The sequence below is a fragment of the Cydia strobilella genome, chromosome 13, assembly GCF_947568885.1.
Source record: "Cydia strobilella chromosome 13, ilCydStro3.1, whole genome shotgun sequence".
In the NCBI taxonomy this organism is placed as follows: Eukaryota; Metazoa; Arthropoda; class Insecta; order Lepidoptera; family Tortricidae; genus Cydia; species Cydia strobilella.
The window spans coordinates 4,142,021-4,160,727 of NC_086053.1; the positions used below are offsets into that span (position 1 = coordinate 4,142,021).

At 37.6% G+C, this 18,707-nt stretch overlaps 1 protein-coding gene across 3 annotated transcripts; it reads right to left on the reverse strand.

Moving 5' to 3' along the window:
• Positions 1–445: 445 nt before the first annotated feature.
• On the reverse strand, positions 446–17,895 carry LOC134746447 (SET domain-containing protein SmydA-8). Of its 3 annotated transcripts, XM_063680820.1 has the most exons (6): positions 17,800–17,895; positions 10,462–10,501; positions 7,923–8,107; positions 2,370–2,495; positions 1,857–1,979; positions 446–1,553 (listed from the first exon to the last, which is right to left on the reverse strand). In XM_063680820.1, the coding sequence occupies exons 2-6, from the start codon at positions 10,495–10,497 to the stop codon at positions 461–463; spliced, it is 1,563 nt and encodes a 520-aa protein (XP_063536890.1). In that variant the 5' UTR covers positions 10,498–10,501; positions 17,800–17,895; the 3' UTR covers positions 446–460. The 3 variants fall into 3 exon arrangements, with proteins under 3 accessions (XP_063536890.1, XP_063536888.1, XP_063536889.1); XM_063680818.1 differs by lacking the exon at positions 10,462–10,501 and having other exon boundaries at positions 17,800–17,889; XM_063680819.1 differs by lacking the exons at positions 10,462–10,501; positions 17,800–17,895 and adding an exon at positions 10,094–10,219.
• Positions 17,896–18,707: the final 812 nt, after the last annotated feature.

The window sequence follows — 18,707 nt, forward strand, 5'->3', positions numbered from 1 at the left end:
GTGAGGCAAAGTAATCTGTTGCAAATTTTGAGTTGTTTGCTCATGTTGATTAACAGAATTGACTTTTAAATTATAGTTTTGAATGATAAATATTTTATAACGTTCATGTGGATTTGATTTGGTTTGGATGGCTCCTCTACACGATGGCACAGCGCTGGACCAGCGAGATAGTCATGCCATGGTTGGCCACATGCATGTAGATGCAGTAATCTTTCAATATGCTGATATATAAGGAAGCGAGAATGCTGCTTGAATTTTTAAAGTTGAAATGTTTTGACTATAAATGGTCGAATCCGATGAAACTAAAAATAGTTGAACTAAAATTAGGAACAAATTCCTCGAAAATATACTTAATTATTACAAAATAAGAAAATGCAAACAAAGAAACAACAGTGATATTTAAAGATAAGGTAACAAACGATTACAAAATAAAAGCAAAAAACAAGAAAATTACATAAAATCAAACGTTGATCTTCTTTTTCTTACAATACTTATCAAAATCCTTTTTGTTCTCATTAATAACAGCAAATAGCTTTTTTCCGGCTATTTCTTCCATGTCATCTTTCAATGAGTCTAATGCTCCGTTAATAGCAGTTTTAGCTTCTGAAATAAGTGGTTTCAAATCATCCAGAGGTTTTCCTTCACCGTTGGCTTTCTTGACAATCATAACTAAGGCAGAATGTAATTCATGTTGCAAAACAGCCATGTACAAACTCAATCTAGCGTTACCTGGATCTAGTTTCTTGGTAATATCAATGAGATCCTTGCACATTTTGATTTTCCTATTCAAAATTTCATCTGAAGTGTAACCCGCTTGTCGACCATACAGCTGTAACAAGGAGTGCTTTATAGAAAACAAGTGATAGTGATTTGGATGCAGAAACATTGACAATCTGCAAAGCAAATCTTCCCACATCTGTATTGTTCCTCCCATCATTTCAACAGCCTCTATTTCTTCAGCCATTTGTGATATTAACATAAGCACTTGTGATCCATTTACTTTTACCGAACATTTATTACAAGCCCAATCTGTTTCATCATCTAACGGGTCTTCAGGCAAATGTATTCCATCGCAAATACTATCCCCATCTCCTAGACATTTCATCGCACTGATGTAGGTTCCAAGTTCAGTTGGATCAGCACATCTTTCACACCGACAGGCAAAATATTTAGTATCCTTTAAATGCTGTCTCCTCGCTTGTGTTCCCCATAAAGCATGGCTGTACATTGTTGTTATATGATTCCCTTTCAACACTGGAACCACAACTTTGACAGTGATTTTAAAGAAATCATTCCTATCTTTAGTCACGTGACTAAAGGTATGTTTTGTGTTTGGTATGCAACTATGTTCCATGATACAAGTATTAGTGTATAGTGCAAGTAACTCAGTACCTTCCAGAAGGCGAATTTCGAGTGCATTAGTGTCAATAATGCCACAAAATACGTGAAGGTGTTCTGCTGACATCTCAGGAAGATATTTCTTCTTCGTCTCCTCGTCAAGCTTATTGATGAAGTTGTTCATAAGATATTCTACAATGAACTCGTTGGCTTCACTGAAATAAAGAAGATGTTTGTAATTATTTAACGACAGTTAAGGAACCCTACGCATCTACCCCCGACCTGCAGCAACGCACCGATGGCAACCCATTAAGGATTATCTTCAGCGCTGATAGAAGGAATGCTGACGCATACTTAATGGGATAAGCATAAGCAACGCAGTTGCGCTCTCAACCTATACAAGTACAGGCGCATATTTGTCTTTTGTATTTGTACTAGTTAAACAATAATATACCACAGAGCATAACTTTTCACCGTTAAGGTATTTAATATTGCTTTTCATTTCATTAGCGACTCACTCGTAAGCGTCTGTTCCCGGGGAACGGCACTCCATATGCGACTGCATTTCTGACAGCTTCGTCCACAGTTCGGGTGCAGTCGACTGCAGTAGCGCACATCGAAGAGGCAGGAGAGCGTCATGCCTGGAAAATATTTAACAATAACTCAGACTGGTATCTTAGATAAGTCTCAAACATATTGGACCAATGATTTTGAGAAGGTTAAAGAGTCTAATCCAGCGTAGGGACAAGTGCAACTACAAGGGATAAAGTATTGCTGCAATGATTCATCATCATCAACATATCAGCCCACTGCCAGCCATTAGCCTCTCTTCGCGTACGCCACTTGTCCTTATCTCATCCTGATCACCTTGAAACCATTGGGAAGAACTATGTCTAGCAAGGATGCTTTGTTACAGCGAGCTGCAAAAGCGCATATGCTCTTCATTAATGAACTGCCTTCAAAAAGTGGGTACGCACTTTTGCAGCTCTGTGTACGGTGTCCAACACAGTTTTGCAATTAAGCTGTCTTACCTATAATAGTCAGGCATATTGTCCAGTACACATTCGGGACGCGCGCTAAGTATGACGCACTCAGCTCCGTGGTGTCTTGGGTCTGTCAGTCCTGGGCAGTTCCCACTGCACACTGGCCAGCCACATCTGAAAAGGGACAAAAAGTTTATACCTCTGTGCGCCAGGAACGTCTAAAATCGTCACTAGTTTTCGCATAACCGCCTATCATTATCATCTTCCTCGTGTTGTCAGCTTTTTGCCATGGCTCGAGGGAGCTTGGGGTCCCCTAGGCAACTAATCTTTTTACGAAAGCGACTGTTATCTGACCTTCCAACCCAGAGGGGAAAGTAGGCCTTATTGGGATAAATCTAATTACATAAATAGGTATTTGAATTTCTCTAGCAAATCCAACTTGAAAGATTTGATAAATAAAATGTATTACGCGTTTCAATTCTTAAAAACAAAAGATGAACAAGGAAGGAGTACATGGAGTTTTCATAGTAAGCACGGCTTAGGTAAAATAAGTGTAGAGAATGTGAAGTCTTCAAGTATGTAACTAGGTAAGCTTAGCTTAGAACTTAGCTATGGCATTTTGTGGAGCCTTACTTCAATCTAAAATTGGGTTTAATTTCTCAACACTGCGGCCAAAGGTAATGTGCCTGCCTTAATCTTAATGTATATGCCTACTCGTGTTATAATTAAAATGTCGTGGCCAGATCTTAGAATTGATCATTTTATTGAAAAGGTCAACCCTTAAACCCTAACTTAACCTTATCATAAAGTGATCGATTCTAAAATGGCATTTCATGAAATGATCCAAGTTCATGATCCGGCCACGAGATAAATATCATCGTGACAATGTCTCATTGCAGATTTGGCAACCTGACGGCCATCGTGGGGTAGCCATGTTACCGCTTGTCACTTTCTAGTGTCGAATGGGCCCCAATCGAACTTAAGTTTTAAGCTGCAGCCGCCTTTAGTCGCCATTATGTACTTTATATATAGTATAGTATATTATAAAATAATACAAGTAATCGCATATTGACAAACTAGTAGGTGAACTATTAAACAACTTGGTCCTCGAAAGCAGTACTAAAAGCTCAAGAGTTTTAACTTAGAAAAACCTTATAAAAATTCGTCGCTCAAAAAATGTATAGGTACATTAAATAAAATTACGGTCGACCAGCACTTGACCTGGACATTATTGCACTGGCTTAGTAAGAGCCAGCGAGTCGAATGCTCAAACCATCCAATATAGGTAAATTATAAATGCAAAAAATAGTGATATTGCCGAATATCGAATTAAAAAGGTAAGTTTAAATAACTGAGAAACACAGAACACAGGCAATACGCTCGTCTACGATAAGCATTCAGCGATTCAGTGTTTTCTCTTCGGAAATATTTCACCGATGTAAACAGTCGTATCATATGCGCCAGAAAATGCCGAGATTTCTCGCAGTCGATTGGCCTGGTACACCTGTACATTAATTGATTACTCTACTGTGTCTCGCCAAGCAATGGCAACTTGAGTTGCCAGTTGAGTGTTGGGCTGGATGCCCATTAACCTCCACTAGACTGCTTTATGATAAAGTTTGTAGCAACTGTAGCGACGTTTTTTAAGCTTGTGGCTTTTTAAATACGAATGGGCCCCGTTTATTCACATATTTAGGGCACGTTTTTGTTTTATGTTAGGTTAGTCATAAAAAGACACGCAGGTTAGAGAGAGAGGTGTCACCACAGAAATAAATATGAGAAATAAAAATATACCATAGAAGATGCAAATGCATCTACTTCGCGTGTCCGAACCCCGACCAAGCGTCGAGGTTGACCGTCGCTCTTTACAGTCCACGCCGCCGGTTGTTGCAGCTGGACGTCCGTGAAAACTAAAAAATGCTTCATTGCATATTTATTATCACAGATAAGTAATTTTAAAATTATATTATGCGTAAATTTTGTATGAAAAAGTCGGCACGCTTGGTTTCAATACAAGTCGTGGTATTTGCGTCATCTAGCGTATATATTAAATCTGTGGGCTCTCCGAAACATGTCGCGCGAGTGACTAAAAATACGTGAGTGAAACCGCTAAGTTAGTTAATTCTGTGGGTGTCACCGTGTCACTAGTTTCATTTACACGTCGCGAGAAATTGCATGCAATATTCGATACATTAGCATGTACAATTTTTATTTTTATTTTATTTTATTATTCAAATTAGTTACACAGCATTACAGTATTACTAAAAGAAAGAATGGCTTTTGTTTAGTGGTTTAACAGATCAGGGTCTTTGCCGTAAAAATCATTTGAGAAGATTCAAACTATACTTTTAACAAAATGTCTCTCCGTATTCGGTGACAATGGTGTTCCGGACATTTGGGAGGCGTGCGTGACTGCGTGCTAACATGTATGTAGATGCTGTTGAAATGTAAGAGTTAGGTATAGATAAAATTTTCTCTACTGAGCTCGTTCACTTACCTGTACTAACAATGGCATTTTGTTAAACAAAAGCCATTATTTCTTTTGTATGAGCGCGTGGCCTTTGTGCCTGAGGCTCGCACACAATGGCCACGCGCTCAGGCACAATGGCCACGCGCTCACACATCATATCTTTGTCTTACACTAGTACTGGCACCCAAAAGAAAAGGAAGTGAGAGAGGGGAAGATCTCATTTACTGACAGTTTGGTTTGACCAACTATTTACACGTGATACCGTAAAACGTATAACTATGTATAACGATAAAATAACTTAATTTACAGTGGTGAAGGGTAGAATAAGTTTTCTGTCAACAAACTGCTTTGCAGTTTGGCAGATAAGTAGCAACAATTACTGTACCTCTTTTTTTAATAATAAATAAATTGAAAAAAAAAGGCTTTTGTTTAACAGAATGCCATTGTTAGTACAGGTAAGTGAACGAGCTCGGTAGAGAAAATTTTATCTATACACCAAGCGGTGGCTATCACCCGTGTCATGGGGCGCGAGCAGAGACAAGGTTATTAAATAGCGGGTTACGCGAAATTGTAATTTTTACATTCCATTTTTAAACGTCAATGGCAAATGCCATGAAAAAAGTCACACGGAAACTAGACGAAAAACGTGTGTTATAAACGCAATAAATATTCAAAATATTTAGATCAGTACGGTTTCACTCATTCTTCTTCTTCCTCGTGTTATCCCGGCATTTTGCCACGGCTCCTGGGAGCCTGGGGTCCGCTTGACAACTAATCCTAAGAATTGACGTAGGCACTAGTTTTTACGAAAGCGACTGCCATCTGACCTTCCAACCCGGAGGGGGAACTAGGCCTTGTTAGGATCAGTCCGGTTTCCTCACGATGTTTTCCTTCACCGAAAAGCGACTGGTAAATATCAAATGATATTTCGTACATAAGTTCCGAAAAACTCATTGGTACGAGCCGGGGTTTGAACCCGCGACCTCTGGATTGAAAGTCGCACGCTCTTACCGCTAGGCCACCAGCGCTTTACTTTTACTTTACTCATTATTATTTTATAAATAAATAAATTGAATTGAATATAAGTAAGTTTGTTGAAATATGTCTCACGATAGTTTAATTTGGAATAAATATTGTTCGTAAAATTGTAAGCTCGAGCTACTGTTGCAATTTCAGTCATAATTGCTTATGGCAAAGTGTACATAATTACACTTACATGCCGTACCTACTGTTTAGATAGGCATTGTAATATCTACACAATACAATATGTACACAAAACATAAAATTAATAAAATTATGATGGACCTGCAAACCCCTGTCAACCTCGATTTAATCTGAACGTTTATTGTTTTCTAAAATAATATAATTAAGTGAACGAAATCTCATTCATTTCGCTCGTCAGACCTTTGTAAATATTCGTAGTATTCGTATTATTTAATTTGTTTGTTGTTTGACAATGTCTGCATAGTTTGGTATTCAATTTAGTTATCCAGATAACTTCGTTTGCTCCTTGGAATCCCCTCCAGACGGAGGATTAGAGTTAGGTAATTATTTAATAAAATATGTTTGCACAACTTATGAAAAAAAATGTTTATTTAGTAAGCATTACTTATACAGGTAAGTGTAGCCTCTTTTTAAGTAACAAAATACCTGTGTTAAGAGGCACCGCTCTTCCTTAATTGGTAATAAATGGTTATAAAATTAAAATATAAATTTAAAAAAAAAATGAACACATCAGAGAATAACACAAGTAATTACATAGGTATAGTTTAATTTATACTTACTTATAAACCAATGAACTATTTGACATGTTAAAAAAAACCGGCCAAGTGCGAGTCGGATTCGCGCACCGAGGGTTCCGTATTTATTAGTATTTGTTGTTATAGCGGCCACCACGCGGCCACAGACATACATCATCTGTGAAAATTTCAACTGTAGCTGTCACGGTTCATGAGATACAACCTGGTGACAGACAGACAGACGGACAGCGGAGTCTTAGTAATAGGGTCCCGTTTTTACCCTTGGAACCCTAAAAACAGCTGATTGTGCCGCATATAGTTAAATAAAGGTTGCAATCCGGAGTTGTATGGATTTATGTGAACCCGACGACCCTCCATATTTCTCGAATCCGCATAACTCAGGGGCATTGCTGCGGCCAGAACGTCGGATCTAAAAAAACCGGACAAGTGCGAGTTGGACTAGCCCACCGAGGGTTCCGTACATTTTAGTATTCGTTGTTATAGCGGCAACAGAAATACATCATCTGTGAAAATTTCAACTGTCTAGCTATCACGGTTCATGAGATACAGCCTGTTGACAGACAGACGGACAGACGGACAGTGGATTCTTATTAATAGGGTCCTTTTTTTACCCTTTGGGTACGGAACCCTAAAAACAGTCAATACTTTTGCAGGGTTTGTGTGCGTTGTGTCTATTAAGACTAGGTATATATGTAGTTTAAGATTTTAGAAGACCACCAAATTTTAGGAAACAACTTTCGGACCACTTATTTTTTTACTATAGGTTAATAAATATTGGACAATCTTACACAAACCATAGGTACGTACTATTCCTTATTTGTCCAAACATCGTACACTAAGTTACGCTACGCCGTTATATTGGGTATCTTTAATGCTTCAGGGAATACATGAGACTGGGTCATTTTGATCAGGAAATATGTACTTAACAAACTGCCCATTTTATTTTACGTATTAATAGTCTCAGGGACAAGCGTGAGACCACTAGGGGTCGTTCGATGAGGACCAGGTCTCCTTTAACCAGCTCGTTTGATGCACGAATCCAAAATAAACCTATCCAAAGACATCTTTCACATAGATAACTACATTTCTTACATTTTTATATTTATCACCTGCATGTAAGCGACTTTGTACTGTTATGCAATTGTTTTGATAAAAATAAAATAAATAGATTTAGGTTCTAATTAGTTCTTATAGGTCGTAAAACTTAAGAATATCTGTGGAAGAAATGCCCATAGGCTACAGTATAATAGGGATAAATCCCTAAAAGAAGAAACAGCAAAACCCAGATTTAAAGCATAAAAGGCAAAGCAAATTAGCTACTAGAGGTTACAATGCCAAAAATGTCTTAAAGAAAGAAAGCGAGACACTCACTTAGCACATCTCTCTCCAACATCAGTAGGTACGGGCCTGTAGCACCCCACACAGGGCATGGTGGCCTCAGGGACCACTGTGGCCTTGGGGCCGAAGACCAGGGGTCGTTCGGTGAGGACCAGGTCCCCTGGGGCCAGGTCGCGGGCCGCGATGAGGTAGCGCCCGAGTTCTTCTGAGGTGCGTGCCTGGCAAATCAAATGAGTTGAATGAGTGTTGAGGTAACTGATCCAGGGGTGATCGTTATCTCAGAAGGGAGGAGCAGGGTAACGTAGTTGATAGGCGGAGTGATTTAAAGAGTAGGTTTAGCTATGTCGTAATGTGTCTATTTCCAAATGCCTATCATTTTATACATATAGATCGTCGCTGACACAAGCAATATGCGTTTATGTCGCAGCAAACAATAGCGTAGCTGCGAAACACCGAAAGTGGACATTTACCACATTACACAGTTAAAAAAATACATTCTTCGAGTAGATAAGAAATCAAATTCTGGGTTCGAATCCTATATTGATTATTTTTACGATACAGGAGGCAAATGAGCAGACGAATCGCCTAATGTTAAGAAAGTATATACCATCGCCAATGGACACCTGAAACATTAATATGGAGTGCACTCTTTTCTTGAGGGCTTTAAAGTTAAAAGTCGTCTCGGTCCGATCGTATCGGGTTGGTTCATGTTTGGTTCATTCCATAATTTAGCTATGCATAACTGGTTCTCTGACTGGGTCTCTTTCTAATCTAATTCTAGGTTTCATACTTCTCTAAGAGAAGAGCAGTCTAAAGAGAAGTAGCATATAACATATGAACGCGAAAGACTTAGATACTACCCATTGTATCTTAGACAATTTGCATAGTAGGTACGGAAGTAACAGTTTATAAGTACCAGGGCCGAGCGCAAATAATGGCAATATTAATATTTAGGTAACAGCTGTTTCAAAGTCGCTCTGAAATTCTAGATCAATCTGGGAAGAATAGTATTTGATTCGAACACAACCTGAACCTGACCCTACCTGACTTTTCCTGACCTTTCTAACCTGTACAATTGTACATTACTAAACTTATTCTCTGATACTAAACAATCGTTTTTGTCATAAACTTTTAAGTGATATTTGAACTCCGCCGCTAGTTCTGACCCCTGTTGTTTTTCGGTCGAGTGAAAAGTCATGAAGTCAAACAAAGGCATCGCCCGATATAAACAGCCGCTTTAGATCGCTTTAAAGTTATTTTGTAAAACAAACTTATCGGGTTATGTACTAAGCTTACATTTTACAGCAGATTTTTAAAGTTTTTTTATAAACTTACTTTTAGGATGATAAATATGAAAAACCGGCCAAGTGCGAGTCGGACTCGCATTTCAAGGGTTCCCTATATTACACAATTTTTAACTATGTATTTTTTTTAATGTGAAATGTCTTTAAAAACCCGCAGGGGCCGGATCAAAAACGAAGTAATTAAGTCCGACTCACGCTTGACTGCACATTTCTAATAGGTTTTCCCGTCATCTATAGGTAAAGAACTAGTTTGTGTATTTTTTTCATTAGACCCAGAAGTTTCGGAGATAAAGGGGGCGGGGGGAATGGTAATTGTTTGCCTATTTTCTTGAATAACATACTTATTATTTTAAAATTATAAAAAAATATCAATCAATCAATCAATCAAATGTTTTATTCGTGATAAACTTAAAACTAAAATTACATACAAAAGTATAACTAAAGCCAAAAGCTATAGGAATTTATAAAATAGGTAGGAGTTGAAGTTTACCACGAAATGGTCTCGCCTCAGCATAATGCTGACCCGAAGGTCAGCGCTGATCTTCCGGCGGTACGGCTAATATAAGTACAAGTATTTGAGATTCTCACAATGAGCTCTTTCATTTTACAGAAACTATATATATTTAATATTTAAGCCTATACGTTAAATTTTCGTAAATATATTTAGTTATTTACCCACTCTCGGCCCGATTCGAACTTTAAGATAAGTACGTCAAATTTAATAATACAATACGGATTAGATATGTCAGTCATAACAAACCAAAGCGAATAATTATAATTAAAATATTTAGTTTAACGGTTTACATTTAAAAACTACCTTTTACTCTAGCTACCTATATTTATGTAATCTACTCACATTTTTCAAAATAGTAATAATAAATTTAATTCAAAATTACGTACATGTTCGTAGCAAACGTTCTTCTCGTCTATCAAACGTAACATTGCTATTGCACTACTGATTGACACTTGTTATTTAATTGCATCCCGATCGAATTAGTATTTATAGGTTTACAACTTATCATTTTATTTTTCAAATGCTCAGTGCCATCTAGTGGCGATTAGGCGAAAACTTAAAAAGCCCGCCATCTATTGGTCAAACAAGAAACTACAACGACTTGAAGCTATTCTATAAAGTTGGTTTAGGTTTATTTCTTCCTCTACTGACTAACCGTCGTATCGTAAGCTACTGTTAGTGTCGCTATATTTCTATAGATGGCGTGCAAAATAATATCAATTATTTAACATAGTAAGTATTGCAATTTGCTTACCTCAAAGACGTCGCTGGTGCCATTTTCTAGCCCCATGTTACTGGAAAATAAATTAAACACATGAACATCTTCATACCAATTACGAAAGCTTTATGATTTTGGCAGTACATTGGTACTTATGTGTCGGTAATGTTGTATCAAAGAAAATAGAGTATAGAGGGTTTATTGTCATACTAAATTTTGTAGTCACAGTATATTTACTGCCATCTTTGGACACAGAATTAAATTAAATATTTTTTTACGACACGTTTGTAGGACTTCACTAAGATTTATTTTAACAGAGGTTATTTTTACGAAAAATACGTTCATATATTTTGCTTGTATACTTAGCATCCGATTTTCCCTTACTACCAAATTTGGATCCTTTTTAGGGTTCCGTACCCAAAGGGTAAAAACGGGACCCTATTACTAAGACTCCGCTGTCCGTCTGTCCGTCTGTCTGTCTGTCACCAGGCTGTATCTCATGAACCGTGATAGCTAGACAGCTGAAATTTTCACAGATGATGTATTTTTATTTATTTAATCTTTATTGCACAAAAGAAAATACAAATGTACAAAAGGCGGACTTAATGCTACAAGGCATTATTTACCAGTCAACCTTCACCTTCAACCAACCTTCCTTATTTCTGTTGCCGCTATAACAACAAATACTAGGGGCGACATATTCGTTCACTCGAAAAAGCCCTTTAATAAAGATTAAAAAAAAAACAAATACTAAAAAGTATCGAACCCTCGGTGCGCGAGTCCGACTCGCACTTGGCCGGTTTCTTCATATTTTAAAACCTACGCGTTAGTCGTTTTCGTGGTAGTTTATAGAGTATTTAAAGAAACTTTTTACGTGTCAACGTGACCCCAGTGTTGCTCTAAAGCAGGGGTCGGCAACCTTTTAGCAGCCAAGGGCCACATAGTAGTTAACGAAATTGACGCGGGCCGCACTTTGTTAATATTTATGACTTTATCAGGTATTGTCGTTTGTCAAAATTATATACAAAATATAACATTTAAAATTTTCGCGGTTTGAACACATATTAAATCACATTTAGAATCTTTGTTCACCAACGTTCCATTAACAGAATGTCTGGACATTATCAAAAAGAAACTACAGCAATGTAGGATATCGGAAAAGTATATCACTTTACTGGAACACTGCTTGGAGGGAAACTATTTCATATAATTATCAAGGCCAGTATTTCCTCCAGGTGGATGGAGTAGCAATGGGTAATCCGGTTGCTCCAGTAATCGCTAACATCTGGATGGAGCATTTTGAGAAGTTAGCACTGGAGTCGGGACCTAACGTCATTGCAATGTGGAAGAGGTACGTGGACGATATTTTCTGCATTTTTAAGGGGAATAACGATACCGTCAAAAGTTACACCGAGCATCTAAACTCCATCCACTCAAGAGTGAAATTCACACATGAAATAGAATGTGACAGATCCTTACCTTTTCTGGATGTCAAACTGATGGTGAGATCAGACGGCACCTTGGCACACTCTGTGTACAGAAAACCTACGCATACCGACAGATACTTACAGGCATCCTCTCATCATCACCCAAGGCACCTACAATCCGTGATCACGTCCTTGGTGAACAGGGCACATGATTTATGTGACCCTGAGCACCTGAACGGTGAACTAGCGCATGTCCAAGCTGTACTGGAAAAGAATGGATACCGAGGGGGGATGAAACGCAAGCCGAGGAGAACGGAAAGACATCCAGAGGTCAACAGACAACCAGCGTTCTAACCATATGTGAAAGGGATAACGGACAAAGTAGGAGCAGTACTTAAGAAATTCTCCATCAAGGCTGTATACAAGCCGTTATTCAAAGTAGCAGATCTTTTACGCAGTCCAAAAGATGTCATTCCGTACCAAAATCCGGGCGTTTACAAAATAGAATGTAGTTGCGGAAGTGTGCACATTGGTCAAACCAAACGAAGTGTGCAAGAGAGAGTGAAATAACACATAGCGGCAGTAAAAAATCGCCAAGTAAACAAGTCCGCGATCGCCGAACATCTACTTACATGCGGCGCAAATCACTGGATTGAGCTTTATAAACCAAAAGTTGTCTCCACTGAACGCCATTATTATCCTCGAGTTGTGCGAGAAGCGATTGAAATCAAGAAGCACCCCAGAAATTTTAATAGGGAAGATGGTTTTAACTTATCGGCAACTTGGGGACCAGTGATCCAGAAGTTAAAGCCAAGGGATCTATCTTCGGATGTGTGCGCGGATGTTGTGAGTGTTGTGTGTCGGACTATTGACAATAATTAACTTTTATGTGTAGTGGGTGGTTTGAAAATGTGATGTCTACCTCAAACTTTAAATGCACTTTTCGTGGGGTAGTCACACAAATCTCTGTTTTGACATTTTGCTGGGACGTCAGTTAGCCGCGACCACGACCAGTGAAACCTGTGTCGAAACGTCGGTAAATAAAGGTAACAAAATAAATTCGCGATAGACCCGTTTCTAAATGTGATTTAATATATACAAAATAGCCAAGAAGGCTCGCGGGCCGCAAGTGAGAGTGTGTAGGTATTACTTAAGAGAGGGGTTGCCTGTTGCCGACCCCTGCTCTAAAGCCTAACCCCCAATGTTACTAGCTATGCCAACATTGTAAACCGAACGTGAAAAGGTTAGGGCAGCCGTATTACTTTGGCACGTGTCGAATAGGGGCCAAGTTTACTGCTAATAAGCCGCCCATTCAAATGTTGTTCCAATCAGCCAACTAAACGCTGAAGTGATAAATCGCGAGTTGGCATCGTTCCTTCGCAAATATGTCAAGGTTTACTGATGCGCTTCAAAATATCGTACCTTTATAATATACTCATACATTTATACGAGATTTAGTAACTAAAATGCCGAGCTTTTAGTATCCTTACCGAAATGAACATGTGGGTAAGACACGAGAAAGAATATTCATATAAAATTTGGGCAGCATATAATTTTTTCTCTTTCACTCTTATACATTTCGGTATTTCGCCATCGCCTCCTACCTATGATGCCACCCGGTCGGTGATAAGGACAAAGCATGGCACTATTTTCTCTTTCCTCTTATTAGGAATCGCAATAAGACTATCTTTCTCTATCAAAGTGTCAGCCCTTGGAAATGAATCAGTGTAAAATGACATCGATATCAGTAATACCTACACGTAATCAAGAAATCTTACATGAGGTGGTTTGTTGCTTGTACTCGGTAATCTATATAAAAAAGCCAAGGTTTTAATACTTTTAATGAAGTAATTGCTGATATGCCGTATCTCTTTGAAAGCTGTACTGCATATAAGAGCTTTGGTGAATTACTATTGCTAAACTCGATTTAGTGCATTGGTAAAATAGTTTACAGTACATATGGTGCTACTTTTTCGCACTAGTGCGGGAATGAGCACTTTTCGTGCATATGTCGAAAGTTTAAAGGGCCATATGTACTGTAAAACGTTGTACGATACACGTGCGAAAAGGTAATTCGCAACTCGTGTCGATTTAAAACACTCCCTGCGTTCGTGTTTTAATTTATCGCCACTCGTTTCGAATTTCCTCTTTTCCGCACTTGTATCGTAAATAACTATTATAGTCGATGCTCAAATTCATTGTCAGTTTTAAGAGCTGATTTATTACTTTCATTTTGATATCAATAAAAAAATGGCCTTCGTATCTATAGGCAAACTCTGTATAATTAGGTCGTTTTAGAATTCATAGGTTAGGTATATTCTATTGGAAAGTAATTGAATGAAAGCTTAGGTAACAATTGGAAAATAGACTTTATAATACCCACGTAACGTTCATTTCAGAACCCAATCTTTTATGAAATTTGATTTTGGCTGATGCTGAAAATCTAAATCTTATTTCTGTAGTGTTAGAGTTTAGGTTTAGAACAATGCTTAAAATTCTAAAATACTCCTAAATAGCGTAACGGCATTTTGGCATACGCTTGCACAGAATTCAATGCCGGTCATTCAATATAGCGAACTGTCAAAACATTGGCAGTCTTGACAGTCTCGAGTGATACTAAAGGGGCCTACTGACTATCAGTCCGCCGTCAGTTGTTCGGAACTGTCAAATTTTTGTTCTAACTGACAGGCCGATATCGTCCGGCGGACTGCTAGTCGGTGGGCCCCTTAACGTAATGTTGTAACGTAATTAATTTTTAAAGCATTGTGCATTATGTTTTGCCATGAATAAATGAATTCTTATTTTTTTCTTATTTATTGTTATTCTTAACAAGGACATTGGTACTTATAAGTTTAAAAACTTTTTAATATGGGACTTGGGATTAATCCTGCGTTTTAATTTCCTGCGGACATCTAATAATTTGGGAGCTTTCAAGGCTAATCTTCGTACTTAATCCTTAAGGCATGTAAAACCTTCTCCTTCTTAAAAAAAATATGATAAAAGAAAAATGTATCCAAATTGTTAAAGTTTGTAATGTCCATTGAATTTTTTTTACCGTTTTTGACCTTAGGACCTTATTATTGGTCCTTGGTATTGACCCGAAAGACCGAGAAAACTTGAGAAAACTTAATTTCCTGTTAATGAAACTCTGTATATTGATTTCTCATCTGTGTAATCTCTTGTAGAGATAATTTCATAGTTATAACCTAGTCATTATTTTGTTCTTCATAAACAAATTAAAGAAAGTACGTTTCTTTACCTCAAGTACCTGTTGCTAAAAAATTCTAGGCCAACGTAGCGTGGTTACTGACGTGCCGCCGGAAAGTTTCTAAAATTGCGAAATTTCCACTTGGCAAAATGTCGGAATATTCTCATATTTTTATATGAGGAACGAAATTTTCCATTTCCAAAATAAAATTTTCCTCAATATCCTGTAGGTACAAATTTTCAAGAACTTTAGGTACTAAACGTGTCAAGTGTAAAAATATGGGCGTAGACAACCTACTCAAAAATATGTCCCATAGTTCTTAACTCGCTGACATAAGAGCTATGGAACATATTTTTATGTATGATTTGTGCACCCATATTTTTACACTTGACTGTACATAGGTACATATTATGACCTATATATATATATATATATATATATATTATTCCATGTTGTCTTGGGAGCCTGTGCCAAGTAATAAACTTACATACAAACTGAATGACCTAATCTCACAAATTGCAGCTGAAACGCGCAATTCCGAACAACTGGAATCTAGGAGAAGCCCCGTTTCACAAAATACTTACCCCAGAAATAGATGCGCTAAATCATTTTTAAACGGCTCCATCGAGTAGTACGCGCGTACGGGAAATGAGGTGAGTAAAGTTGATATTATTTGACAAGGAGACCGATGCAGATTTAACAACTTGTTACGGGTTTGATTAAGAAATTAAAAACCGGCCAAGTGCGAGTCGGACTCGCGCACCGAGGGTTCCGTACTTTTTAGTATTTGTTGTTATAGCGGCAACAGACATTGACGGACATAGGTAAGTCAGGTAAGTATAGCTTTGTATACCTACCTATGTACATGGCAAAATAAAATTTCGACGTCCGGTCTGGCCTACGGTGTCAGCATGGTTGCATTTTTATCACCTGTCACATGCCTGTCACTTTCGGTTTAAAGAAATTTATTGTCTAAGAAATTACAGAAATTTCACTTATAAGACAACTTATAAATAGCTAACTTAAAGTAATTATTTACAAATAACGCAATAAGCAAGCAATTATGATAATGTTTAACAATAAGCAATTGCATTTTCATGTGAACTAAAATTAAATACAAGAATAAAACTAAGAATCGACCCTAATGGTCTTAACGTAAGGATTTAATTGGTTAGTAATAGGAATATATGAGGGTATATTTTTTGTTCGACTCATGACTGCCAGACTTGTTTACGGGGCAAGTTAAACTTTCGCACTTACATACTTGTTAGAACGTGACAGGCATGGTGACAGGCGATAAAAATGCTACCGTGCTAAGCCCGTAGTGGGTAGTGTTTCTATGTATATAAGTATGTATTTATCTTTATAAGTATTGTATATCGTCGCCTAGCCGAAATAGTACAAGCTTTGCTTAGTTTGGGGCTAGGTTGATCTGTGTAAAATGTCCCCTGATATTTATTTTTATTTATTTTATTTAAATTTGAAATTCATCTTATTTTGATACGACTGAAGATCGATCACACTGGTTGGTGCAAGCGAAATAAAGTGAAAAATCGAGCGTGAGACAGGCAATGGGACCAATTGCCTTGTCGAATGTCAAGGTCATATCAAAACCATAACAAATCGTTACATTGGAATCGACCTCAAGGAGAGTGGTAGGTATAGGTACATGGTGTTTATTTAGTCACCTGCAATAATTTATAGTTCATATTGAGCAACTTTTACTACGGGACCAACCCCGAAATCGGAAGAAATAATTGGCTGTTTCATACATTTTGGCTGTCTGACCTTGACACATTTTCTGTGGGAGAGTAAATTTATTTTCGCGATTTCGGGGTTGGTCCCATAGTAAAAGTTGCTCAGTATGACCTATATTTATTCAGCCCGTGAATTATTGCAGGTGATTAAATAAACAGCCTGTATATCATCAAATAGTTCAGGACGGCTCTCGACTGCTCTGAGCAGCAATTGGCCATTAGGGAAAATGATGCGACCCACAAATAAATTGACAATAAATAAACAACTTTCTGTCAAACCAAAATCATAGGTTTAGAAGTTGTATATACTATGTATATGGTTTAGAATGTAGAATATTGCCTGACAGATAAACAGATGACAGAAACAGACAGAGAGACAGATAAGATAAGATAAGAGTAATCTCTTAAGCTATGAGGCCTCGTGAGAAAACATATCAAATCAAAATACTAATACATAGGTGGCTTTGATGTCAGAGATTGCGTATCATAACGCATCAACATCAGTCATCTCTGACATCATAAATTAAAAACATCCATAGGTAACTCAAAAAATCGGTACAATATTCGTGCTTAGAACCACGAGTTTCTTAGGCAGGGTCAATAAGTACTAACTAGTACCTATACTTATAGCTCAATTCCTAGATTCCTACCGGCTTACCAATGAGAGACGTGAGCACCTTGCCTACAGATAACTAAGAAACAAAAAGCGGCTCTCCTAACAGGTACCTATGTTTGACACCCCGCCACTGATAGGTGACTACATTGAACTTTAATCATTTATGAAGATTTTTTTTCAATTAAAACGAAAAGATTATTTATTTTAGTAACAAACCGACACTTCGCTTCGCGACCGCTTTCCACATTTCCACAAATACCACAACGATTAACTAAATTCCACATTTTATAATCACGACACACAAATAGGTATACTTAAAAATAAACCTATCACGTTTTATTTCATCATATTAACGGATAAACTTACTTTTATGAAACACAAAACTAAATTCAAATTTAGAACGTCCAGTTTTCCACGATCCGCTTTTTTCATGGAATCGAGCGGCGCGCGCGCCGAGCTCTTTCAGACTACAACTCATTTTCCAAGCCCGCCCCGAAAGCATTTTTGTTATGTAATAGAGTGAACGGACTTTTGAATGATGATTTGATTATTGTTTACGGAATTTTTATTTTGTAATAAATTGTCTAGTATTTTTTTTACATTTCAGGTCGCATCGCGTTTTTATGGCTGTACGACATACGACAACGAAATGTACCCTTTGCTTCAGCAACCAATCAAAATCATCATATATATTGGCATCAGCACAATGATATCGTGCGCAAGGTTCTCGCAAACCTGTACTCGATTTCACAACATCTTTACAAGCCCACATTCCAAAAATATATTTACACGCCTCTAAAGAAGCCTGTAGACGGGCTATATTTTTACTGCAATATGTGGCCACAACATTGTCGCCAATATCCATTATGCTGCTGCTGATATACAGATGCTGCATTACAATAAAATATTTTAATTCAGCATGTGGCTGGAAAACATATATCTCGTCAATATATCTATATGCAGCACTATGACTGTACTTTTGTCTTTACACTGTGATTTATGCAACATTAGACTTGAAAAGACACGCGTCACTCCATAAAAATGCATCGGCCACATCAAAAATGTGTGGCCATAATAGCCGGGCCATAAAACATTATCGTATGTTGCATAGTCTGGCTGCAAATGCCGGCAATGTTGTCAGCCACACTGTTACAGCCATACATAATTATCAGTAAAAATATAGTCCGTCTAGCAGCACCTTGAGACAGTGACTTCAAAATTATATATGTGAATAAATAATAAAATGTGCCATTTTCAACCAAAAGGGTAATTAT

Coding starts and splice junctions, on each gene's coding strand:
- LOC134746447 (XM_063680818.1), bottom strand. CDS start 17,865: ATGAAAAAAGCGGATCGTGGAAAACTGGACGTTCTAAATTTGAATTTA. Junction 2,496..7,922: donor GTTGGAGAGAGATGTGCTAA/GTGAGTGTCTCG, acceptor GTCCCTTTTCAG/ATGTGGCTGGCCAGTGTGCA. Junction 1,980..2,369: donor AATATGCCTGACTATTATAG/GTAAGACAGCTT, acceptor AATATTTTCCAG/GCATGACGCTCTCCTGCCTC.